Here is a 26153-nt window from a genome sequence, read left to right as displayed (position 1 = left end):
GGAATGTGATATGAAAATATGTGTGATTTCTCTTGTTGACAAAGTCATAGGGAATTGTTAAGAACTGCTGAGGTTTGCTGCCTCCATTCATAACTGAAGGAAATCTAACTTTAGTTACAGATAAATAAAAATAAAGATGTCATTTTTTTTTTCTCACTGAAGTTCACAGACCCCTGAAATCTATGCATAGACACCCTTGTCCATGCCTTCCCCTCACCCACCCATGTAAGGATTGTAAAGACCCAATACTAGACTCATTCTGTGCCATTCAAGACAGGAGAACAGGCTCAGCAGGTTCATGAAATCTAGAAAGACAGATTTCAGTTCAGCACAATGAAGAATCTCCTAACAATTAAAAGTCCTCAAAAATAATGGCCACTTTGTGAAGGAATGAGTTTTTCATCACTAGAAACTATTCAAAAGAGACTGAAACAATTAAGTTAGGATTTCTGTATTGGAAATGCAACTGGGACCCTATTTACACAAAATACATTGTGTACAATGTTTTCTAGAGATGGGCATTGCAGTAGGCCTGCTAACGTTTGCCAGGCATGGTGCAAAGTGTTTTATGTTCATCAACACTTTCAGTTCTAGCAGAGTACTGGGAGGGAGGCATTATCCCTTGAATATTAGCTCAGTTATTTAAAAATATCTCAACTGGGCCAAACATTCCTGAGGTGGAATTCAAATCAAGGTCTTTCAGGCCCCAAAGGTAGTTTCCATCTATAAAATGGAGTTAATAACACCTGCTTAGAGGGTTGCTATGAAGACTTCAGAAATAATATATGCCAAGTGCATATGTCAGATTATCAAGGATAATACTATTCTAAGTACTTTACATGTATTAATTCATTTCATCTTCACAGCAACTCTAAGAGGTAAATGATTTTATCAACCCCACTTTACAGATGAGAAAACAGAGGCACTAAGATGTTGAATAGCTTGACAAAAGCTCTACAACCAGTAACTGGATTTAAACCTGGGCAGTCCAACTCCTGAGTCTGTGCTGGAAACCACTGGTTACACTGCACCCCAACATGGTACTTGCAATTAATTTTATGCATATTTAAGATTTCTCTCCCCAATCAGGCAGCTACTGTGAAATCGAGTCTCCCTAAAACTGAGTTTCTCTGCCAAGTTTATGATTAACCTCTCTGGCCAAAACTTTATTCCCTTTCCTGTCCTACACCTGTATCCCCCTCAAGACTGAAGAGTATCAAAGAAAGGAGGGATTGAAACCCAGCACGACCCTGTGGGAACTTCCTGGGTACAAAAACCCCTCTGTATCCTCTGTCTCTTGTTTGTAGGGAAAAAAAGAAAAAAGGCTTTAGTTTCCTAGGTCTTCCCCAAGTTTCAAAGAGCAGACTCAAGCAGTCAGTGATCAGGACAAGAGTCACAGGGCTCCCAGTTCCTCCTGAAGGGATATAGATAACAATCTGCTGCATATCTTTGAATTGCTCTACAGAAACAAAGATCCCCTCCTGCCCCCAGCCACACACACAACCTGGCAGGAGATGGTGACTATATGCTGACTGCAAGCACGCAGACCCCAGACTGAAACCAGAAGGTTGAGATTCTTGAAACATCATCCTATTATCTCACCACCAACCAAGAAGAAGAAGGACTGCGAGCTGATCACACATCCTACGTCCCTCTCCCATAACACTGTCTTTAAAACCCTTGCCTGAAAGCCCCTGGGGTGTTTGGGTCTTTTGAGCATGAGTCACCTGTACTCCTTGCTGGCACCTGCAAAAAGTGCCGACCTTTATTCACCACAACCCAGTGGTAAAAAATGGAACTGCCTTAGTAAAACTAGGATTGTCTGGGGTATACAAATTCAAACTAGGCCTGCAATTTTGTTCATCACTGCATAACCCATAAATGTTCTATGTTGAAGATTTCTGACTGTCATCCTAATCTATGTTTACTCCACATGCTCGTATCAAAGTAGGGAAGAGAGACAGAGTTTCTCACTTCTTGATTCTTATTCCTTCATTCTATCAGGGCTGTTAGATGAGTCACAAACAAATGACCCAGAGCCAAAGCAAAAACCAGTGGGCAGGACTCCTCCTATCTGACTCTGCCTTTAAGGGAGATCAGCAACAAATGTGTCAGCTTTATCTGAGTCCCTCTGCCAAACAAGAATCATTACAAAGGACCTTACCATTGCATTGGTAGATTTCTCTCCTGTTGCCCTCTTGCCATATATTCCTTGTTCTTTCACCTCCATCTGAGGAGCACAGCAAGGAGGACTAGAAAAGAATGCAAAAATGTAAAAATTTCCAAATAATAAAATGAAAGAATAAGACTTTTTAGGATCCATCCCTGTCAGTTTGACTCAGACGGAACCAATTTGTTCTGCCTCTGTTTCCTGGTTCTCTTAATCATTCATATTATTATATTGTTAATCTCTGAGGCCTTTTTCTTCATGGGTGGTCACTGACAATGTACTCCGGGGAAAAAACAAGATCCACCCACTCTCAGGGAAGCTTCGTAAACTGCCGTTTGGTGTCTTGCTAAGCTAGGTCCTGCAGTGGACCCCAGGATGGTGATTCACAAGCTGAGATTTATGACTTGCTATGCTCAAAAAGACAAGCAAAAAATATTTATTTCCGTCCTTTCTCTCAGGAAGTCATCTGAATCACTCACATGTCTCTCTTGGTATTTAAAAGATTATAGTTTTCTATGTCTATGAGTCTGTTTCTGTTTTGTAAATAGATTCATTTGCATTATTTTTTAGATTCCATGTAAAAGTGATATCACATAGTGTTTGTCTTTCTTTGTCTGATTTACTTCACTCACTACGATATTCTCTAGTACCATCCATGTTGCTGCAAATGGCAATATTTCATTCTTTTTTATGGCTGAGTAATCAGGTATGGGGAGTGGGGGAAGGACATATTAGGAGTGTGGGATTGACAGATACACACTACTATAAATAAAACAGATAAGCAACAAAGATTTACTCTATAGCACAAGAAATAACACTCAATATCTTATAATAAACTATAATGGAAAATAATCTGAAATAAAACATACATGTAACTGAATCAGTTTACTATACACCTGAAACTAACACAATATTGGGAATCAACTCTATCTCAATAAAAAGAGGCTATAGTTTTGAGTAATCATATAGCAATCTTCACAAATAGGTATAGACTGATAGACAAAAGTTAGATTTGGCTGAGATAATTGCTCCACTTACTAAGCCCGCTACTTGCAGTATGTTAATCAGTCACATACATTCTCTCATTTGATATTTATAAGATGCTATGAGATATTAATATTTATGGCCCCCATTTTATATGAATGAACAAAATAAGCAAAGTGATTGTGCAATTTACCAAACAGCTTGCCACAGTAAGTGGTGGAACTGGAATTCAACTCATGTCTGTCAGAGTCCAGAGCTCAAGTTCTTAACCCTCTGTTTTCAATCATCAGGGAACTTTCGCAATAACTCAAGGCAGGCCACTGGCAAGCGCTGCTGAAATACTTGGTTTACAGCTATGCACTGAAGCCCTCTATCCACCTATAAAAAAATGTACCCCAAGCTACTTTTCCTCATACCCTCTGTGTCTTAAAATCCTTTCAGAAAATGCTGTTAATATTTACTGAGCACCCTCCATGTGCTGGTTAGTGCAAGGAGAGTTATTTTTAGCAAGAAGAAAAGTCTTTCCTAGAGGTCATTTTCATAAATGCAGCAGACTGGCTGAGTCTGGCTGAAGTCACTGGGGTGAGGATCTGAATGGGGGCTCTGTCCCGGTGACACCGAAGGCACACCCTATAGTACACATCTCCAGGGTCTCCTAAAAGGAGGGAGACCATGAGGCCAAGTAAGCACTGGGGGAAGAATTTGGATTCCAATAACCAGATTCAGATTGCTCACTATTTTTGAAAAGGGTATTCATTCACCGGTGGACAATATTCTCCTTAAGGACTTTTCTTCTAGAAAAATATTTTTAGTGCTTCCAGCTGTTTCTTGACCTTCTGGTCAGCTCTTCACAATCAAAAATAACCATTTAGGGGACTGCCAGAAGTTGCTCAGGTAATTTTTGTTAGTTCAAGTCCCTTTTGCTTAAGCTGCCTGTGGCTGCTTTGCCAAAGGATTGTTTCATTAATAAACACTGGGTTTTACCTATTAACCTATTAGCAGTCAGAAGTCCAGAAATTATATAGGGCACTTGGCAGTGATTACTGTAGTAAGAAGCATTTTATGGGAATTTATTCTCTTTTTTAAAAAGAAATATAAACACTGAAATCTGCTAAAATAAAAAGAGGAAATCTTAGATTGGCTGAATTGGAGGATTTTCATGTTTTTATATCTCACGCCGTCATTTTGACTTCAGTTTGCAAATCCTTAGAAGTCTTTAGATAGAAACAATTAAGAAGAAAACCTTTTCAGTGAGCCAGAGAAGCATTTTAGTATTTGTACTAGTTTATTTTTAATTTCTTGCTTATAAAAACTATGAAAGATTTTTTAAAAATAAGACATACTAATGGCTGATAAACACCAAAAAAGTGTTCTATCTAATTTGTGCAAAATGTGTAAAAGGTAAACTTCAATCTTCTACCTGTAAATTAAAAATAAGAGAATGAGATGAGAGAGAAAGAGAGAGAGAACACCAATGGTTGCAGTGGAGTGGTTCTTATTCCATGGTGAGTTTAAGTTGAAACAATCTTTCTGACAAATTACTTAGCAAGTTGTATAAAATCCTTAAAAAGGTTATATTCTCAGCCAATAATATAGCTTCTAAAAGTCCATTCTAAGAAAACAGTTGCGATGGAATCAAAGATCTACATACAAACACACTGATTACCACCAGGTCAGGAGGAGAGGATTCCTAGCAGCACATGCTCCTGAGGGGCCTAACTGGTCTACCAAGAAATTCAGTGCTGACAGCCATCTTGTGTATTGATCTGAAGAACATTTAGACATGAAGCTAAAAAAAACTGGGGGTCAAGGCTTTGCTCTGGCCCCCTTATCTACTGGCTGACTCTAGAAAATTATCTTTTTAGTCTGCTATTTAACATTTTCATCTGCAGCATTAAAATACTCATTAAGATCACCAGTCTGTGTTGATTCCCATCTCTACTATATACTAGCTAAGTGAACTTGAGTAAACCTCTGTGCCTCTATTTTTCCATCTGTGAAATGGGGATGGTGATAGTTCCTACCATTTAGAGTTGTCTTGAGGACTAATTGTGTTATTTGTAAAGCTGGCTTGTCAGTGCTTGGCATTCATCAAGCACTATTTTACACTGTGTTAAATGAATCTGCACAGTGAGGACAATAATCTCTCTTTCACCAAACTGATGGAAGGAGTGCATGGGATGACATATGTGGATGTATTCCATAAACTACAACACCTGATCCAAGTATCATGCCATTATTAATGAGACAGTTGGAACTAATGTCAATAATCTTAGAACTGTATGGAAGAAAATCTTTCACCTTCTAGAAATCGTATGTAGGAGTGGTAACTGACTTACCAAACTAGAGAACATCAAAATTTAATTCTGCGTAGGTCAGACAAAAACTGGTCCAAGAATGGAGCTGGGGTTAGGAGCAATGTCACTGAGGAAAAATGAGTCTGATAGATTGTCAGATGTGTTGACCATGTCAGAGGGGTTTTACAGACAAAAGCTGTGGCAGGAAGGAAATGTAATGTAGAATGTATGTAGAACAGATAAGATTTATATTTATGGCCATAATAATCTAAGTATCTAATGTTAATTACGTTATGAGTAATTTAATCTAATACAGGTTATAGAACTATATTTGAGGCATTAGAATTGGAAAAGCATGTGTGAATGGGGAGGGTAGGGTGATGAGATAGAATTAAGTCCTTATCTTTCATAATAGGAGGTTGTTCAGAATCTACTGAGACATAAAAGTAAGAGTCAGACAGATAAAGATCACAATACCAACTTCCCTACTGAGAGACAAGATTTGGGCCAGATTTGGGGGAAAGTGTTCCTAGGGAGTAGAGTGAGGATGTGGGGAATAGAGATAGAGAAAGGAAAAGAGCCAGTAAATAATGTGTCAATGAGCCCAGTCCCCCTGGGTACCTTCCGGGAAACCATGTGGAACCCACTTTAGAATCATCCCACCAGAGAACAAGGAGTCTCGTCCCACTAGTTGAAGATGGTGTTGACCCCTCGGCACTTTTGCTAGTAGTACAACTAAAAGCGCCTATGGAGAAGCGAAGAGATGCAGGGGCTGTCAGCAGGATGGGAGCTGTCACTACAGCCACAGCAGGTGAGCTTAGAGGTAACTGGCCAGGGGGGGGGGGAGTGGGTAACAGATTCTGTCAAATAGAAGCTGCAGTGAAGCATGAAGGGTGAGCTTCCTAATATTTCTATTGAGTTGGGCTGACTCAGCTGCTCGATCATCGGCGTCATGCACAGGCAGCCTCTGCCCCAGTACACTCACGGAATGGGAGAGCAGAGCAGAAGGCACCTTGCCTGAAGTAGGCGCATCCAAGAGAAAGAGGAGGGGGCTGAGGTGGGCCTGCTCCCTAGCCAGGTAAGTCACTCCACCCTGGAGGAGGGAATTAGGGAGGAGAGAGAGCCAGGGAGAGTTAACTAACATCTTCCACACGGAAACCAAAGGCCCGGGAAATGGGAGGCCCCGCAGAAATCAGCATATAAAAGCTAATACAGAAATTTCAAGAAGGAGGGAGGGAGGGAGGAAGGAAGAAAGGAAGGGAGGGAGGGAGGGAGGGAGGAAGGAGGAAGGAAGGAAAACAGTATTCATGTGCTACTTCAGATTATTAAGGTAGATGCCAGATAAAGGAAGTTATATATTGAGAAATGGTAATCAGGACTGGGGGGAATAGAAGAGGGCAGCTCTCTCTCATATAGGCTTAGTCATACTATTGGACTATTTTAATCTGATATATTACATATTATATTTGATACATATATTATTTTGATTAAAATTTAAACATTTAATTTGAAAAAACTATGACAGACCCACCACAGTAAGAGGTAAAAAAAAGTTTTAAAAACTGATATGACAGAATAATCCTAATTTTAAAAAATTTACACAAGTAGTTTTTACTATTATAACCAAGAGAATATAAATACATACTAAAAATACTTTAAAAATAAAGAAAAGATGAGATAGAATAACTAGTATGTCGGTTCTGCATATTTCTACACTAAAGTATTCGAAAGCATTTTATAATTAGTTCTAAGGAGTAACAATGAAAATAAATTTAAGAACACGAGTAGTTATGCTATGCTAGTTCAAACACCCCTGCTTGATTGAAATGTCTGGGGCCCATTGGGATGTAAATAATACAAGTCAGGTACCAATGTGAAATGAGAGAAACTCTGGATTTGGAGTAAAAAACAAAACAAAACTAGATTGGAGTTTGGGCTCAGCTAACCACTAACTCTAATGTTGTTTAAGTTCCGCAACAGCACTGAGCCTTGGTTTTCCTCTGTGAAAAAGGGGAAATAATTGACCTCACAGAATTATTGTTGAAATGAAGTGAAATAATGTACGAAAGCACTGTAAACAGCTCTGTGCATATGGAGGCATGAATAGGTATATATTTTACATTATTCTTTAAATATTAGATTTTAAAACAAAAAAAGCTAACTACAGATAACTTAAGAGAAAAATCATGAAGGAACATTTTAAATGTTTTTTAGAAAGTATATTTTAACTTAAGGTTTATTTGTAGATAAGTATTACCATCCCTAAGTGCTGGCTAGTACCATCGCATACTTGTAACAATCCTGTGTTTTTTAGCTTACATTTTTTTTTTTATCAGATTATGAAAGTAACACAGGCCTACTAATATATCCACAAGTGTATGTTCCAAAAAGTAACTTCTAATGAGCACCAATAAGCAGGTGCACAGTAATTTAACATCTTATCGTTAATAGGTTGCTCTCAACTCTTCAGTATTATAATTAACCTGGATTCAATATGCTCCTATGTAAATTGTTACACCCTGAGTCCTAATTGCATATTTACTCATCTGTTTCCCCCACTGGACAATAAACTTTGTGAGAGACTATTCCTTCTTTGCCACTGTTACTTAGCACCTAGTATTTTGCCTGGCTCACAGTATCTACATACATAAATATGTGTTGTGGGAATGCACAAAGGAATGAATGAATGGATACTGGTATTTCCCCACAGAAGTCAAGGGGTATTGCAGAGGAGCCTAAGAAAATGAGATAAACTTTATTAAATTCCTTTGCGTGTTTTAAACTTTATCATCTTTTAGTCTGCACTACTTTTACTATTTTTATTGTTACCATAAACCAGAGCAATAAGAAAAAGACGTTTGAGAAGCATTCGGTAGGACATGGTATGGGAGAGAGGGGTACAAGACACTTCTTCCTCTCCTAGACACTGGCAAACAAGCTCTATTTATGTCTGCCTTGGCAAGGACAAAGTTTTCCCCTCAATGCACTCTTCTGCAGTGGATTTACGTAGCTGTTTCAAAGCAGGAAGGAAAAAGAGTAAAAAGAATGGCTGTGGGGGAGGGGAAATTATGGGAGGAAAACACGTTTCTCATTCTCGGCTTAAAGTATAAGTTAGAAGTACACAAAGGGGAGTTTATGGAAAGAAATGCAGAACGCAGCATTGACTACCTCTGTATACTTAAGTTTTATGCTTGAGGCCAACAAAAATGTCTATTTGCTAAAATCAGGATATAGTGTGCTGTTCCAGAGTAGCACATTGAAACCACTCTAGAGGTTAGACAGTCTTGGAGGCATGTATATTACAGGAAGAGTGCAATATTAGGGTAATTTCTGGCTTAAAAGGGCACAGAGAAACATTTTGGGTGATGGAAATAGTTCCTACCTATCTTGTTTGGAGTGGTGGTTACCTGGTGTATACAATTAAACTGAACACTTCAAACCGAACACTTAAGATCTCTATGCATTTTACTGAATGTAAATTATACCTCAGTTAAAAAATTAAATAACAAGAATTTTTCTGGTTGCAAAAATAACATACATTTCATTCCAGAGAGTTTAGAAAATACAGACAAGCACAAAGAAGGAAATAAAAATTACCTGGATTTTTACTGCCTGGTCATAATCACCCTTAACATTTGGGTCATTGTTATCTGATTTTCCATTATTGCACCATTCCAGGGATGAGGTTACCTGAGAAAGCAATAGTTATCATGATATGGACATAAGCAACTAATGACTGCTTATAAAGTTCGTCCCCACCCAAACATCCTCCAGCTTTACACCAGCTTCCATCCCCACCCATCCTGTCAAAGGGCTTGTCAGGCAGCTGTTCCCTGAACGTTGGATATAAACATCCACAAATGGAATGGAAATCTAATCGAATGTGGATTGTGAATTTTTTAAAACAAAATATGTTTCATAAAGTCAGTAAACATAATGTTAGAAAACTGCTGGGTCACGTCAAAGCCATGGGAAAGGGAGGAGGGAGACCTGATGTGCATGTACTGAGAGAAAATAAGCAGTGATGATGATAAGCACTTCAAAAGGGAGCGATTTGATCATCAAAGACTAAAAGAAGCCTTTGGAAAACAATGAAGCCCTCAAATTATTTTTGTTACAGAAGTTGTGATAGTACCACAAAAATCAAACATACAGTAGTGAAGAAGGTTGTATCATATTGTCATACAATTTTATCCAAAAGAAAAGCCAAAATATCAACATTTTAAAAGTTAATTCCCAAACATTTAAAAAAACGATTTTCTGTAACACAGCTTCTTGAATAGTAATGTGCATAGGAATCACTTGAAAATCTTGCTAAAATGCAGGTTATGATTCAATTACATTGGAGGAGGGGCCCTAGATTCTGCATTTCTAACAAGCTCTGCTTGCTGATATGATTGGTCTTTGGACTTTACTTTGAACACTTAAGACTGTAAAACCATGATTTCAGTAGATTCACTTTAAATGGCCTTTCTCCAATAGTCATTATCTTTGAGTATTGAAATGCTCCATCCTTCCGGCTATTTCTAACTTAACTCTTCCAGCTATATGCAATACATGGTTCTCACATTACAAACAAAATCCCCTGGAGGGCTTGTTTAACTGTAGATTGTTGGGCCCCACACCCAGAGTTTCTCTCTTGGTAAACCTGAGGTGGGGTCTGAAAATCTGCCAGTCTAACTAGTTCCCATGTGATGATAATGCTGCTGGTCCTGGGGTCATACTCTGTGGACCACTGGCTTAGAGTGATTGCAAATAGCTCCAGGGAGTTGCTTGCAATACCTGAATTACACATTCTGCAACATTTGCACATCAAAGAGGAAAATAGACATTGTATGGCCCAAATGAATAAGCCCCAAACATGAAACTGTCTGAATGTTCCTGGTAGTCACTGAATTCAGTGATCCAGCTCATTGCCCAAGGGTTCAGCTTGCCTTTGCGTGTGTATATCAGTGGTCACCAACTCTTTTGACTTCAAAATCATTTTTATTAATGGTTTTTAAAATCATTTTGTATCATATTAATTATATTTCTAGAGAGAGCAATGAGATTACATATGTTAAATCTGCTTAGATTATCAATTGCTTTATCTCACTTTGGTTCACAAAGGATTCTCTCTCACTTCACAAGTAGTGGCTCAGCCATCATCAAATTAATTGATTGTGCTTGCGTTATTGGACTATGCTATGTATCTGTACACACATATATTAGTATAAATGGCTCACCACACACAGTTTCTTTATGTGGATCCTTTCAGGCAATCCTCTCATTTTGAGAGGATTATTTAGTTAAAATTAGATAATACAACCTGTAAATCCACTTCCAGCATTTGTAACCTGCAATACAATGCAACGGGCAAAAAACAAACAGTTTAAGTCTTCACTATAAATCCCTCCCTTTTGAGGAGCTCCCACTCAGGATATCACAAATCTTTAATCACTACTCTTAGTATTGTTATTCTGTAGACAGTGTGTCACCTAACTGCATTTTCCTCCAGCACACAGGTTTGCTATTGGTCCAGAGTGGTATCATGGGACACTGTGTCAGATGCCGCAGGAGGAAGTAGAGTAGTGATTAAGCCCTCCAAATCTCTAAAGCCAGTCTAGCTTAGATCCTGGATCCACCACCTGCCATAGTCTGTGGTCTTGAGCATAGTCTGTAACTGGATCATTCCGTGCCTCAGTTTCCTTATCAGTAAAACAGGAGTAATAATGTTAGAACATATTTCACAGTGTTGTCATCGTGAAACGCAAGTAAGTTATTATGAGTAAAGCATTTAGAACAGACCCTGGCAACAATTAAGAACTCAATAAACATTAGCTATTTTATTAAGCCCGGAACAATGAGTGGGAAGTCAGAAGACCTGGGTTCAAGCCTTGGCTCTGTCACTAATTAGATGTGTGACTTTAAACAAGCCATTTAACTTTTCTGAGCTTCATTTGCAAAACAACGCTCACAATCCCTGCTTTGCCAACCAGACAGAGTTGTGGTCTCAAATAAAATAGTACATGTAAATGTGCTTCGAAAGTGTAAAGCACTATGTACAAGTAAGAGCCCTTTAGAGTTGTATTTCTCTTTTATTTTAATACGTGTATGTGATCTGAAATGTTTTATAGCACAGAAGCATGATCAAAGCAGAAAAGTGTTCTTAGTGAATACGTTTCTTACATTCCATAGTCACTCATTTAGCAGTTCATTAAAACATCTTTTTTTCCTGAAATTTAAAATTTAACTTACTGGAACACAATTTCTAGAGTAACTTTTCCTCCGCTAAAAAAAAAAAAGTGAAACATCTGACCATCTTCCTAGTCTTAATTTTCTAGCTCTATGGTGTGGCATAAGAATGCTGGCTTTGTGAACAGAAGACTAACGTAAGTCCCTTGGGAGCTGTGTAACCTTGCACAAGTCACTTTAAAATGCTCTAGGCTTCCATTTTATCATGGAGATAATGGTGATTACCCAGGAGACCTCCCCGGGCAGGGCCTGGAGAGTAATGAGTTCACAGTTACCATGGATGAGAGACAACATCAGATAACATCAGCCCAGGAATGCATCAAGCCCACGAATTGGTGATTTTTTTTTTTTTCTGTAAAAGACTAGACAGTGACTGTCTTAATGTTTTGTAGGCCATAAGCCTCTGTCACAAATACCCAACTCTGCCATTGTTGCACAAAAGCAACCGTAGACAATATATAAACAAATGGTGTGGCTGTGTTCTAACAAAACTTTCTTTCTGGATACTGAAGTTTGATTTTCCTATAGATTTTACATGAAATCTTCTTTTGATTTTTTTCCTAATCATTTAATTTGCTATTCTTAGCACAAAAACAAGCAGTGAGCTGAAACTGGCCTGTGGGCCATAGTTTGCCAACCCTTGTCTAGCACTATGCCTGGCCTGTAGCAGGCAACGGCAGCTAGTATGAGGCACAGAGTTGCCTTATAAACTGATAATCTATTGGCAACTTTGTTTATTCTCTATCATGCCTTAAAGACTATCAGCTCTTGTCCTATCATCACATTTGTGCTCTCTCAGTACCTCAGGAGATAATTCATCTAGAATTGTGGACCTGGCATTATCAAAATCATTCATTTGAGCTCTTACTAAGTCTTTATGTATGTCTAATTTTAATTCCGTTTTTTAATAAAATATTAAGAATCTTTTTCTAAGTAAAAAAACCAGTAATGCTCATTCTAAAATTCTCAGAAAATAGAGAAGAGTAGAAATAATAAAGATCTCTCATAGTCATACCATCCAAATCAGTTCCTGCTTAGTTATGTTTTATGTCTTCCCCTCTGAAGGACATTTTTCATTATTATTATTATTATTATTATTATTATTATTATTATTATTATTATTATTATTATTATAGCAACAGTTAAGTAGTTATACTTTCTCTGCCATCTGTCAGCATTACATCATTTTCTGGCTCCAAACACAGTGTTGTTTTTTTTTTTCTTAAACTGAATTGTTTTTGTTATCCTCAACTTCAGCTGGTTCTGCGCTTCTCCCTCACGTGTGTGGTAGTTATGCACACCTCTGTCTGTCATCAGCATATATCTCAGAGCTCAGTCTCTTCAGCCACACGTTTCTTTAGTATTTTCTTCTTCATCAGCATTATATGTGATTATAATTTCTTACAGCCTGTTTCCCTAGCCACATCCACCTAAGGGTAAAATGAAGCCATATTAACTATAATAAACACTATTTTTTTTCTGATTTTCACCCCAACCTTCTGCTGTGGAACTTCTAGCTACTCTCCCTCAAAGTCGCATCCAGTTGTCTCTGGGAAGCTCACGGGTGGCATGACACATGTGCTCGTAAACAAGTAGTGTCAGTTATCACGTGCGTCTGCCATGATTCTCTCCTACCCTGGCTCCTCTCCGTGATCCCTGCTGCCAAAGCCTCTGCTGCCTATGAAATTACCTGATAGTGCCCGACCACTGCCACTACTGCAGGTGATACCCATGCTAAGCGTATTGTCTTCTAACACTACAAACTACGGAAATCCCTCCCACTCTTGAAACTGGTTCCCACTGCTGCAGAGTGAGGAGGCCTCAATTGTTGCCACAACCATCAGGGCTGGCCTCCACTGGAGACTCACTGAATGTTAAACTTGAGGATGGAGCAGCTTCTAGAGTCCTTAATGCGCAGAGGCCATGCTGCACCAAAGTGGGATCAAGTCTTTTCTCCTCTGTATGTTAGCATCGACAGATGAGCAGCAAAACAGGATTGTCTTGTGATCCTAGCATCTTACAGAATTATTGAAACAGAGCTTTCATTTCTTGTAGTCCCCTCTCCCTAGAACTCCAACATGGGTTTAAAGAGGGTGGGCCAGAGGCTAAATCTGAGAGATAGACACCGTGCAGTACTAATTTCCCCTCCCATCTGGCCAGTTACTGGCCCAAACTTAAAAGCCCTATTTTCTCTTCCTTTATAATGAATTCTTTCCCAGGAGACTCCTCTCCCCTTCATGAACAATAATGGATGACTCATGCCATGACACTACACATGCAGGCATGTCTGAATCATGCCAATGGTGATCAAAATTCAGGTTCAAGCCAGAATCGTCCACTCCATCAGAATTCCACCCCTCGGGCTCTCTCATTCTTCTTAATCTCTTGCCTATTTTAAATGATGTTGGTCACAAAACCATAGTTGTCTTTACTCTGGGCTTTTAGAAATCTGTTTTTCTAAAATCTCCCATATGTTTTTGTGGTGGACATCTGTTGTTTTTGCAAGTCTCCTCAAGAACATTGCTCCATCAATTCTGTCTTCACTCTCCTACATCAGCAGTTTCCTTTCTCCACTCCATCATTCTATCAACATATAAATTTCTCCCACTTAAACAAAACAAAACAAAACAAACAAATAAAACTTCTCTTGATAGCCCTCTTTTACCAACTGCCCCATTTCTCTACTCCTTCTTATCACAAAACACATAGAAATAAATTGGGTTGTTTTTGTTTTTAATACTTGCAGTCTCCAAATTCCTTTCTTCTCGTTCTCCCTTGAACAGATTCCAATAGGGCTTTTTCACCTTTACACCATTGAAACTGCTCCTGTCAAGCCCTCTGTGTAGTCAAACCCAAAGGTCAGTCCTTATTTTCACTTGACCTCCCCTCATTTGACAGAGTGATTTTCTTTCTCCTTGAAGTATTTTATTCTCTTTGCTTCCAGGATATCTCATTCTCTTAGATTCCCTCATATTTGGATTGACTGCTTCTTCTCAGCCTCCAGTCTCCTTTGCTGATTCCTTATCATTACCCTGACATCTAAACACTGAAGTATCTGTTCTTGGAACACTTATCTTCTGTACTCTCTCTCCTTCAATGGTCTCATCCAGTCTCATAGTGTTAAATACCATCTATATATACTAATAACTCTGCAGCCAGGAACTTTCACTTGAATTCCACACTCATACATCCAACTGTCCATCAACATCTCCAATCTGAATCATAATAAATGCCTCAGATTTAGTACAGTGGAACTCCTGTCCTCCTACAAACCTACTGCTCCCACAGTTTTCTCCATATTAGTTAATGGCAACTCCAGGCTTCTAAGCACTTGTGAAAAACCTCAGACATAGTCCTTGACTTCTCTCACTTTTCCCTTCCCTCAATTCACTGCCTTTAAAATAGTTGCAGAATCTGACCTCTTTTAACCAGGTCCACTGTTATCACTTTGGTTTCAACCATTAATATCTCTAATCTGGATTATTGCACTAATCTCTTATCTAATCTCCTGCTTTCTCCCTTTGATCTACATTTTTAAATGTTAGCTAGATCATGTTGCTACCCTGCTCAAGCTTTCCAGTGGCTTCTCAGCTCACAGTAAAATCAGGGTCAATAGCCTACGAGACATTTTACAATCTTTGACCTCACCTGCTCTCCTCTGGCTCCCTGTGCAAGATACAAACCCACACATGCACTGCTCTTCCCTCTCCCTCTCTACCTGGATATCCACAGAGCTCATTCTCTCATCTGCTTTGGTGCGTATGTTGCCTTCTCAATAAGGCTTTGTCTGATAACCCTACATAAAATTGCAGCACCCCTCCTCCTCAGCAATCTCTATTCCCCTCCCCTGGGGAATATTTTCCTTCACAGCACATATAACTACCTGAAATATCACATATGTTATTAATGTAGCTGTTTATTGTTTCTCTCTCTCACCCAACTGGTCCAATAGAGCAAGAATTTTTGTCTGTATTATTCACTGGAATATATACTTGGAATCTAAAATAGGCACACATATACTAGGCACTCAGTAAACATTTGTTGAATGAATGAATGAATCCCCAGCACCTTCAATTCTTATAGTGGAACCTTAATTTTTCTTCATGGAACTGTTCCTTTTCAGTTCATTCGTGCTGACTTTACCTCCTGAGTTTCAGAGCTAGTATGTTCCTGGTATATACCTACTCCCATACCCCACACAGGTCACATTATCGGCTTAGGGATGGGCCCATAATGCAGGCCTATCTAATGATGCTCAAATCCAAGACTTTCTGGAAACTACTGAAAAAGAGATGCTCTATTTCTAAAGAAGTTGCTAGCCTCATGGGACATAAGCTCAGAGCTACTGGAGGTCATCTTGCCAGTATGAGAGGTGACCCTGTCTTGAGAATGAAGCCAGCACACAGGAAAGAAACTAATACCAATAGAGAAATACTGATTTCTGATGACTTCATTTGAAAACCTGGATCCAACTGTGCCTGAGTCAATTTGAATTGGATTCCTGCCAATTATAACTAAAAGAATACTAACAAATTCAGGCTCTGCTCCCAGTGTCCAACTCTAATATGACACTAACTCTTTCTCTTGATTTCTTGTAGCTTTTACATACTTCACTGACCAGTTTTTCCTTATTAGTAAAAGTCAAGTCTAGAATATATGTTCGCCTAATTGTTCCCTCAGACTTCTGAAGAATAAAATTATCAGGGAGACAAGTAAAGAATTTTTCAAATTCACTGCTTTTGGTAGAATGGAAACGTCAATAGACATTGGAATAGTTTCAGTTCCTCCTCTGTAACTAGGCTCTGTGCCAGCTGTATAACTAGAATTTAAAAAGTGGCATCTAGAACATCTGTCTGGTTAGGTGGCATGCAGCATGCTCCTGGAAGAATATCACTTGTGCTTTCCGCATTTTATACTGAAGAAAATTATTTTCATTATGTCTATCCTTGGGTTTCTAGATCTCCTTATAGGTTAACTTTATTTGTGAAGTCAGGAAACATTTATTAAATCCAAACTCCATGCCTGGTACTTTTCCAGATGCTAGAATATAAAGGTAAAATTTTATTTTGATATCTAGTATTATCTTGTCACATAGTAGGTGTTAAGTAAATATTTGTTGAGTTAGTAAATAAGTGAATGCACTGCTATGCAGAACTACTTGAATATTCATTGGATCTATTTCTTTTGAACAAGATTTACCTTTCTGTTGCTATATGTTAGTCCACTCTAATAAGTCTTGGCAGTGATGATAATAATGAGTTTGATTCACAATATATGTAATATTTTATTTATATTATCACTATTCCAGTCAGTAAAATTTAGGTGGATAGGAACAAAGACTGATTCCAGTTAAATACAAGGGGCTTATTATATGTAGCAATAAAAAATGTCCTATCAATCCAAGAATAAGAAATGCCAGAGAAGAGTTGTGGATTCAAGGCATTTTGGGGGAACTCAACAGGAGGAGTTCATGAGTGTGACCCTTTTGCGTTATTGTTCATTTTCATGAATCAGTTGTATTTTACATGCTTGCCTTTTTCCTTTCTACTCTGGCCAATTGGTCACTCTTGTTTTATGTAGCCCATAACCAGAGTCACAAAAACAATGACATTAAATGAAAATTGGCACTCAGTTGTGGGAAAGACTATTGACAGTGGTGAAGACTGGGGTGACTTTAAGGGAATTTAAACCTTACTTAAAGGGGAGTACCAATCATTACTATGTAGGCATATGGATCTATTACTGTGACAAGTCTGATTTTTCTCAAGAAGCTGGAAATCCTGAGTAAAATTTCTTAATTTTTGAAGGATGGCAACTAAGGAAAGAAATAAAAGAAGGAAGGAAGGAAGAGAGAAAGAAAGAAAGGAAGGAGGGAAGAAAAGAAAGAAAGAAAGAAAGAAAGAAAGAAAGAAAGAAAGAAAGAAAGAAAGAAAGAAAGAAAGAAAGAAAGAAAGAAAGAAAGAAAGGAAGGGAGGAAGGAAGGGAGGAAGGAAAGAAAGAAAGGAAAGAAAGAAAGAAAAGGAAAGAAAGAAAACACATGGGCAAACCCTGGGCAGGCCTGTGTAGAAAAGAGTTAACATAGATGGCCTAACTGTGTGTTCTTAGAAAGGCTTCCTACTTACAAGGCTGACCCTTGACTGGCATCTGATAACTTGAATTTGGTTCCCAGAATTCCCAGAACTGATAAGAATGATTCACTGGGATAAACTGTTTGTACAAAAAATGTGGCTTTTGCAGAGCACCTACTTTCCTTCTGAGAGTCTGGAATTTTGGTATATGCCTGGCAGAGGCTTCCTACATGACCAGTCCCCAGTAAAAACCTGGGCACTGAGTCTCTAACAGGTTTCTTGACAGCATTTCACTTGTGTTGTCACCTCTATTGCTGGCAGCCAGTGCCTTGTTTACGCTGGACTTTGCCCTCTGTGCTTTTCCCTTTGCTAATTTTGCTTTGTACCCTTTGCTATAATAAGTCGTAGCCATGAATGTGACCATGTGCTTAGTCTTGTAATTCCTCCTACTGAATTGTTGAACCTGGGGGTGGTCTTGGGGACTCCTGACACAAGGCCAAACAAAACATCTTTGAGCCAAATCCAACCCATGGGGTATTATTTTTCAACCTCTAATCTAAGAATGGTCATGGAGAGTACAGGTGCTACCCCAAAATGGAGCATTTTTGCATGGCTTATGTCATTTAATCCTCTCAACAACACTACAAAATAAACATTTTTATAACCCCAATTTATACATGAGGAAACAGACTCGAAGAGCTTAAGCTTACAAAAAATTATATAACCTGTAAGTGGAAGAGGCAGGACTCAAGCACAGCTAATCACATTTTATTTCTACATTGCCTCTATGAAAGTATATTTTCCCCCTCATGTTAAAATTTCAGAATCATTTTGTTTATCTTCCATTTCCTATTCAGAGCATTTATACCTCTGGAGCTAAAAGTATTCTTATCACTCTTCTTTATAATATCTGCTTTTCTTTTATTCCATTCAATCATCCCTTCCTGTCAGCCACAAACAAGGCTTTCCGAACCAGAAGGGAAAGAAGGAAAGGAAGGTAGAAATGGGCAAAGGAAGGGAAGGAGAACCCAGCAGTGTGGTCAGATTTTGCTGGTCTGGTCAGTAGTCCCAATAATGGGGTCTGAAGAGGGGCAGGGGGAGAACACAGGGTTAATTTGGCCTAGGGTCCACATCCAAGAGGGGATGTGATGATTATGACGAAAGAAGTATTTGTCAGAGAGGCAGTGGTAGTTGTTCCAGAGGGATCTGTGGGGTGCAAAGCAGAATCTCATCTACATCTGAGGGACAGTGGCATAGTTTGGGTATCAGGATAAGAGGGCAAGAAATGGATAAGCAGATTGTCAAGGCCCTACCTAGGGTCCAGGACTGAGCTATGTTCTCAGGAAAAATTGACATGAAATCCAGGAGCTGGCTAGAAGCCCTAATCTAGGACCTGAACTTGAAGACGGAAAGTTAGGAAAGGAAAATGCACCCTGATGGCTGAGCAAGTACTGCAGGGTTCCCCGTTGGTCCCCCATATATCAAGCTGAGAATAGCAAGACTAATTCCAGCCTCTTTCTTTAAGTCACCTTGCAGGTAGTGATAGGACTGAGTTCATAAAGCAACACACCTGTGTCTGGGCAAGAGCTGAACATGGTAAGGACTGACCATTCTTACCTAAGGAATAAATCAAAATAAGTTTGCCTGGCTTAGTCATATTTATACACCTCTCTGGAAAGACTCAATGAAGTAGACATAAACGATACTCAGAGAGATACTATTTCAATGAACTCCTAAGATTATATCCTTTTTAAAGAGTCCCATTACCAATGTAAACCCTTAACAATCTGTACTATGGATATTCTAATGCTCCACGGTCTCTGAGTTATAAGTATCAGCCTTATGGACGTCCTGTCCAATTGTGCATCCACTAATACCTGTTGATATTACGTGTGCCTCGTGGTCATTGTGCAGAGTCCTAGTGACCGACCTTTATTGGGCATTTGCCCTGTAATATGCATGGTTATGTTTGCATACATTAATTCACTATTGCTCACAACAATGCTATGAAGAAGGCATCACTTTCATATCCATTTTACAGGGAGGAAATCAAGGCACAGAAAGGTTCAGTACATCTTTTAGTTGTGCCTGGAAGTGTTCCTCACTTCAAGCAATGAACAATTTAGAGACATAAGATATGTTCAGATATAAACAACCAGTCACGCTGCCTCCCCACACATTCACCCAAAGCCTGCTTTTATCCCGAGTATTTATTTCCGCCCTTTGTCCCTGTTGGCATCCAAGCTACTCTTATGCCACCTGTTGACCAGCATAGGAAACTGTCTGACTCAGTACGTTCTCTTTAATCTTATTTCTCCTTCTAGGAGTTCTTCTAAGACAGTGGAATTCTGTCCTACATGCCATTTCCCCTCTTAGTTTGAAAATGTCCACTTTATTCCATATAACACTTAACACATGTCATTTACATCTGAAGAAGATATGGTTATGAGATTGATCTATGCAAGTAAAACACTCTAAGAAATGTAGTCCATACATTGTAAAATTTCAAACAGTTGATTCCATACACTGAATGGGTTTCTTTGCTATAGATAATCCAAGTGGAGCAAGGAATGGAGATGTGTAAAAATTTTCTTCAAGAGGAAAAGAATCACACTCTGTATATGTTTAGCTTTCTATCTCTTCTGCATCTCATATTCTTTTCCCGCATTGTCTGATGTCCATTGTGTTATGTTGTCTCTAAGCTACTGCATGATAAAGATGTTGTTCTTTTATGAGTCTTCATTCAGTGCATCTAGTTCTATGATGGCTTCACCAAAAGCAGTTTTAGCCAGTGTGCAGGCAAGCTCTGGGTTATCTAGGAATTCACAGTAAAGTATAGAAATGCTAAGAGCCAGCCCAAGGTGGGTTGGGTATGTAGGTTGCCTCTCTTTCACATTTATATCAAATGTCTTTTGTGAAGCTCCTTGGGAATTACCTATAGTTTTGTTTTTGATCACCTTATGCAGCAAAGGTATTGGAATTAGTCTCCATTTTCAGATAAAAGACTACTTTCTGGATTAAGCGCATTGGCTATTAAGCACTTATCCAACAATCTCAGTATAGTGGTGCAACAGGATCTCAGTTCAGGCTCTACTTTTTCTTGATAGTTCTTAATCAGCCGAAATTTGTCAGAGGTATTGGTTTTCTGCTCAAACTTCGAGATGACTCTCTCAAGGTGGACCTGCAACTCAGACAGTGTCCTGTTAGGCTCCCCAGAGTAGACTGCACTCTCATTGGATAGCTCTGGTGGGTCTTCATCTTGGTTTTCAGTCAGAGCTCTGGTTTCCTCAGGCATACCCAAAATTTCAGCTGAGCATCCAGAGGTCTCACATGTAGAAAGAAGGTTATGTCTATTTCCATCCACTGCACAGCCACAGCTGTAGCCAGAAAGAGAATAACAGTTGTGCTATTGCTCACACCAATTGCCAAAGGGGTACCTGACGGGGCTGGAACTCCAGCTTCACTCTTTGCCTGTACCAGTAATAATTATTTTGTTGAACCATGCTAAAACTTGTAAAAGTCTCCTGTTCAGCCCTTAGATGGGAGTTAACCACAAGATAGGCTAACTTTGAGGATTCTGTGGCCCTAATTCCCAACTCTTGTCACTCTGGGGACACCAGTGAGACAAAAAGGATGGCACAGCTGTCAGCTGCTCTGAGCTTGGGTCTTCAGTGTTTTCCCTCTTCTACCCTCCAAGTAGTTTCTACAAAGAAAAAAATAATTTTTCCTTTATTCAAACCTTCCTCCTCCTGTTCCATTGTTTTTGTCAATGGCAGAGCTGAAGGGTCCCTAGGGATTGCTGGCCCCATTATTCCATCAATGTCTCATCCACAATTCTTTGATACTGACCTTTGACACTCCCTCAGTCTAATATACAGTGCTTTGCAAAATCAATTTTAAGGTTTCTCTTCTAACCACTCTGCAGCCTCTAATCTATCATAAATAGAATTTCTGGACATGCCATTACCTCTTGGAAATGACTCAGAGAAGGAAGTTTGCTCTTTTCCAAAGCCCACTCATCCTTTGAAGCCCTCATCCTCTGAACTAGGTAGAATTAGAGGTGCCTCAATCTCATTCCCACAGTTTGCATGTGTCCAGGAGCATTAGAACCTGGCTTCTCTGCTAGCTTACTTTTAGTGATGTTGTTTGTGCATAAAGATCTTCAGAGTCTGTGGTATGAGATCAGATCCTTTCTTAGTCTCAGGGTAGAGTTTCCTTCTCTAATTAGCTTCTTTCAGTTCTTTTTTGTGGGTATAGGAAATAAGGACATTTTTTAAAAGTATTCTTTTACTGTAATGCTTTCTACTCTTTCATTTTACAAATGAAGAAACTGACGGCCGGAGAGGTAAAATGACCTGGTCAGATTCACAGAGCAGAGGAGAGCAGAGGACTGAACACAGGACTCCTGCTTCACAAACTAATGCCTATTTTTCCTGTTTTGTTAAAAAAAAAAATATGGCAACAGTTTTTAAAATATTGTCTTTTTGAGGTGGGAAGCCCCATAAAACAAAACTGGCAGGACCCCCAGGCAGGGCCACTACTCTCCTGCCAGCACCATCTGGTTCCCTGGCCCAGTGGTTTTATCTCACTTTTTGCCTCTGAAACGGCTAACCGCTAGGAAAGTGGAGCTCACTTCTAATTGGTTCATTTCCCTCACTCCTGATTGGTTATTTCTCTCCCCCTGATTGGTCCATTTCTACAAAGTCTGTTCCTAATTAGTCAACTTTTGTTATACCTTATTTGCATATGATGTTGCAAAGTGTAAACCGGCAGCCTATAAAAGCCTGTGTAAACCTACAGATGGGGTCCAGAGCTTGGAGCATTAACTCCTCTGGGCCCACTTGTGTAATAAACCTGAGTTCTCCAACTCTCCGAGTGCTGCTTGGTCTCTTGCCTGGATCCAGGTTGCTGTCAAACTGAGCTGTAACACCGAGCTGTAACAAGTTTTTCTGCAACATTTCTAAAGTATTTGATATTTCAACTATGTTACAAATTCAGTTAGTGTTGTCCCCTCAGGAGTGAATTATTATTTGAATCAAGTTTTCTATGAGAAATGCATTTCTAAACCTAAATATTTAGTTTCCATATTGTCTTAGTCAACTTGGGGAGTTAAAATACCACAGACCAGGCGGCTTAAACAACAGACATGTATTTTTCACAGTTCTAGAGGCGGGGAAGTTCAAGATCAAGGTGCTAGCAGATGTGACATCTGGATAGGTCCCTCTTTCTGATTTTCAGATAGTTGCCTTCTTGCTGTATCTTCATATGGGGAGGCTAGGAGCTCTCTGGTCTCTTCTTCTAAGGGTCCTAATCCCATCATGAGAACACCACCTTATGACCTCATCTCAACTTAATTATCTCTCAAAGCCCCCATCTCCAATACTACTACATTGGGGATAATGGCTTTAACATATGAATTTTGGAGGGAACACAGACATTAGTCAATAGCACTTACAAATCTTTGAAACAGCATGTAACACCTTGTAAGATTTAAAGACACTAGTTGAATACTGTAAAATTCTTATATGGAAACAAAGCAATTCCAGGCCTTGCTCTGAAGGGATAGTCCTGCACAAAAGGTGAGGGAAAGTCATGGTAAGCAGCTAGGCTGGAAGGAGACTATCCCTCCCACCATCAACCCATAGTTTTAGTTCAGTGTTCAGATTCATAGTTTGAGTAATTCAAATTACTCATTACTTTAATATGCTCTTTAATTATGCTTTCCTTATTTCGGCTTTACTATAGCCACTTACCTTCTGTCAGGAGTGGCATTAAAGTTACAAGTAAATTATTGTTAGGCCATTTAAAAGGATTAAGTTATATGAATGCTAATTAATAATAACAAAGACAAGAGTTCATGAGTTGGGAAGCATTCCCCCAATTATTTGCTGTGGGGATAGAAAAAAATCCCATCTTCAAACACCTTGGGGTTTTCCATGGAGCTAATAATTATAAGAGCTACTATTTACTGAGCACTTACTTTGAGGCAGCTACTGCCCTGAAACTACATGGAGAGGGAGAGAGGCCCGTCCAGCCCCCAGCTGCTTCAGTCCTCCTTGCTTCCTGCCCCGTCTGCTGTTACAGTTTCAGTCACTGACATCACTAGTATGGGAGTCTCTGAGACAGACTCACAGAAGCCATAAGAAGTAATAAAATGACTATTGTTGTTTTACTCCACTAAGTTGGATGTGGTTTGTTACAGAGTTACTGTAACTGAAACAAGTATGTAAGTATATATAGAAGAAATAAGCAAGAATTGGGAAGACCTGAGAGGAAAAGAACTGAAAATGAGAGAAGTTTGCACTTTGGTAGTTTTTAAAGAGCTAATTACAGCATGTATCATATAGAGAATAGATGTGTGTATGTGCACACGCACATATGTGCCAGATTGGGGCAGGGGGTATCAATTTGCATGCCCTACTTTGGGAACTTTGGAAAAATAGGTTACCTAGAAATTCTATTTTCATGAGGACCCAAAGGTGTACAGAAAAACATATGAAGAAGATTTGGAATTGATATTAAGATTCATAGTATACCAAGATTAACACTTACTACAAGACAGTGATGAAACAAAGACTGCATCCACTCTGCCCATGGCTTTGCTTTTTTAAACCCAGTCTGACTACAGTACCCCACCCACTCTCAAGAGGAGCCTTGAACTGGTGTTCAGAACAACTCACTGGAACCTCTCTTCTATCCTCAGTCCTATACTTCACTCTCATTCCATGTCCGTTCTTCAGTAAATACACTACAGTGACTAAGATTCCAGATTCGAGAAAGAGACTGCCGGTTTTGAATTCTTCCTTTCTCATCTACTAGCAATGTGGCCTTGAGAATCCAACAACTGAAAAGTTCTTTTTAAAAAGGGAAAAATCAAAGGAGTTATCAGAGCTGACATGCCCAGGTACAAATAGGGGACTGGTTAAGAGATACTTCAATGAGCAAGAGACTAAAAGGATTTAAATATACAGGAGGTTACAAGCTGCCATAAAATAAACTTCATTTTGAACCCAAATTTAACCTAGAAAAGCAATGATAAAAGAAATCTCACTTCTTAAGAAATCAGGAAAAGTAAGAGTTCTCTATATGGATTGGAAGAAAATGAAGAAGCCTGTGAATCAGATTACTTTTATGTATACATTGCATGTACCACGATTTCCCCACATAAATTACGATGTTTTGTGCCTTAATTGCCTGGCTGAAATGTGACCCAGTGTGAACCAAGAGTAATGGAGGAGAGAGAAGGCAAAGCCTATTCTTTGCACTATTATGGCAAAAAAAAAAAAAAAAAAAAAAGAAAGAAAGAAAAAGCATTTGAGGAACCGTAGGCATCTTTAGATCTTTGGTTTAAGGGATACCCTGGCCCAAATTCAAAGATAGAAGGCTCCAATTCACTGGTAATTTATTAACTCCCTTCCTCACTCTGTGTTGTCCTGGCCTGGACTATGTACCCAACAACCTTAGAACCAAGCAGATCTCTAAAATCCAGGAGACACCATTCAAGCACACCAGGTCAGATAAATATTATTTGGACATGCCCCCAAAAGTGAGTCTGCTTTCTTCACAAAATGATCCTACAGAGAGTTTTCTGCTTCCCTAAGAGACCTCAAAAATCAAATGATTTTTTCGGCAAGTAGCACTCATACATAGACCCTAGGATCCTGATAAGCAGTAAGTTTATGCTGCGGAAATGAAAACCCTCATTTTTTTAATACTGTTTGAGAAATAATAGGAAATAAAGACCCATAGAACTCAAATACTTTTCCCCAGTATTAGTGGATCAGTTAAGGAAAATAAATTTGGTGTTAGCAATAAGAATGGGTTTGAAATAGGTAGCAGTTTCTACCCTGACTAGTTCCAGGTAATGAGACAAAAGCACTCATGTGTTTGTTTGATTGAGATACCAAGGGTCATGGATGTGCTATTCATTTCCGCAGAAAGGGAGAAAAAAAGACATTCTAAAACTCTTCTCTTTGCTTAACAAAGAAATCTCATAAATATTTAATTACATTTTTAAAAAGTAGAGATGTCAGTTTTAAAACAATTACCAAGGAAGCAAATTATTAAGATAACCAGTTAGACTACTGGAATTCACAGGGAACTTTTCAGAGGACACAGTGGCAATCTCTGCTCAAGTCTGGCTGTCTTTAAAAGTCTCCTTTGTATAAATATCTCTCAAAGAGAATTTTATGATAACAGAAAACAGTATAGGATTATACATTTTTTCAGGTGTCTCCAAAGTGAACAGAAAAGTAAGAGTGGTACTTTTGTGAACGTCCTAGATTGAACCCTATATCAGAAGTACCTCTATGTTACTTAAGAGTGTCTGCTTCTCTGTAAGGGAGAAAGAGCACCTCCTCCTCTTTGTTTTTTCTGAAAAATTTCAGGGGCTGTTTGAGA

The 26153-nt window shown here is 39.0% G+C and overlaps 1 protein-coding gene and 1 pseudogene across 4 annotated transcripts in view; both read right to left on the bottom strand.

The window, feature by feature from the left end:
* The window catches only part of ZDHHC17 (zinc finger DHHC-type palmitoyltransferase 17), a 328798-nt gene that overhangs the window by 135018 nt on the left and 167627 nt on the right, over positions 1–26153 (bottom strand). For 3 of the 4 annotated variants that reach the window (XM_064491550.1, XM_064491551.1, XM_010988190.3), the window contains 2 exons: positions 9049–9141; positions 2165–2252 (listed from right to left, as the gene is read on the bottom strand). In XM_064491550.1, coding sequence (XP_064347620.1) covers positions 2165–2230 — 66 coding nt within the window. In that variant the 5' untranslated portion in view covers positions 2231–2252; positions 9049–9141. Of the gene's footprint in view, positions 1–2164; positions 2253–9048; positions 9142–26153 lie in introns of those variants that run through there. The other variant, XM_010988192.3, reaches the window with a different exon arrangement.
* LOC116156467 (14-3-3 protein theta-like) lies at positions 20334–23487 on the bottom strand (annotated as a pseudogene).

The sequence above is a fragment of the Camelus dromedarius genome, chromosome 11, assembly GCF_036321535.1.
Source record: "Camelus dromedarius isolate mCamDro1 chromosome 11, mCamDro1.pat, whole genome shotgun sequence".
Classification (NCBI taxonomy): Eukaryota; Metazoa; Chordata; class Mammalia; order Artiodactyla; family Camelidae; genus Camelus; species Camelus dromedarius.
Note: the sequence above shows the minus strand (reverse complement) of the source record. Positions and strands in the feature narration are given on the sequence as shown.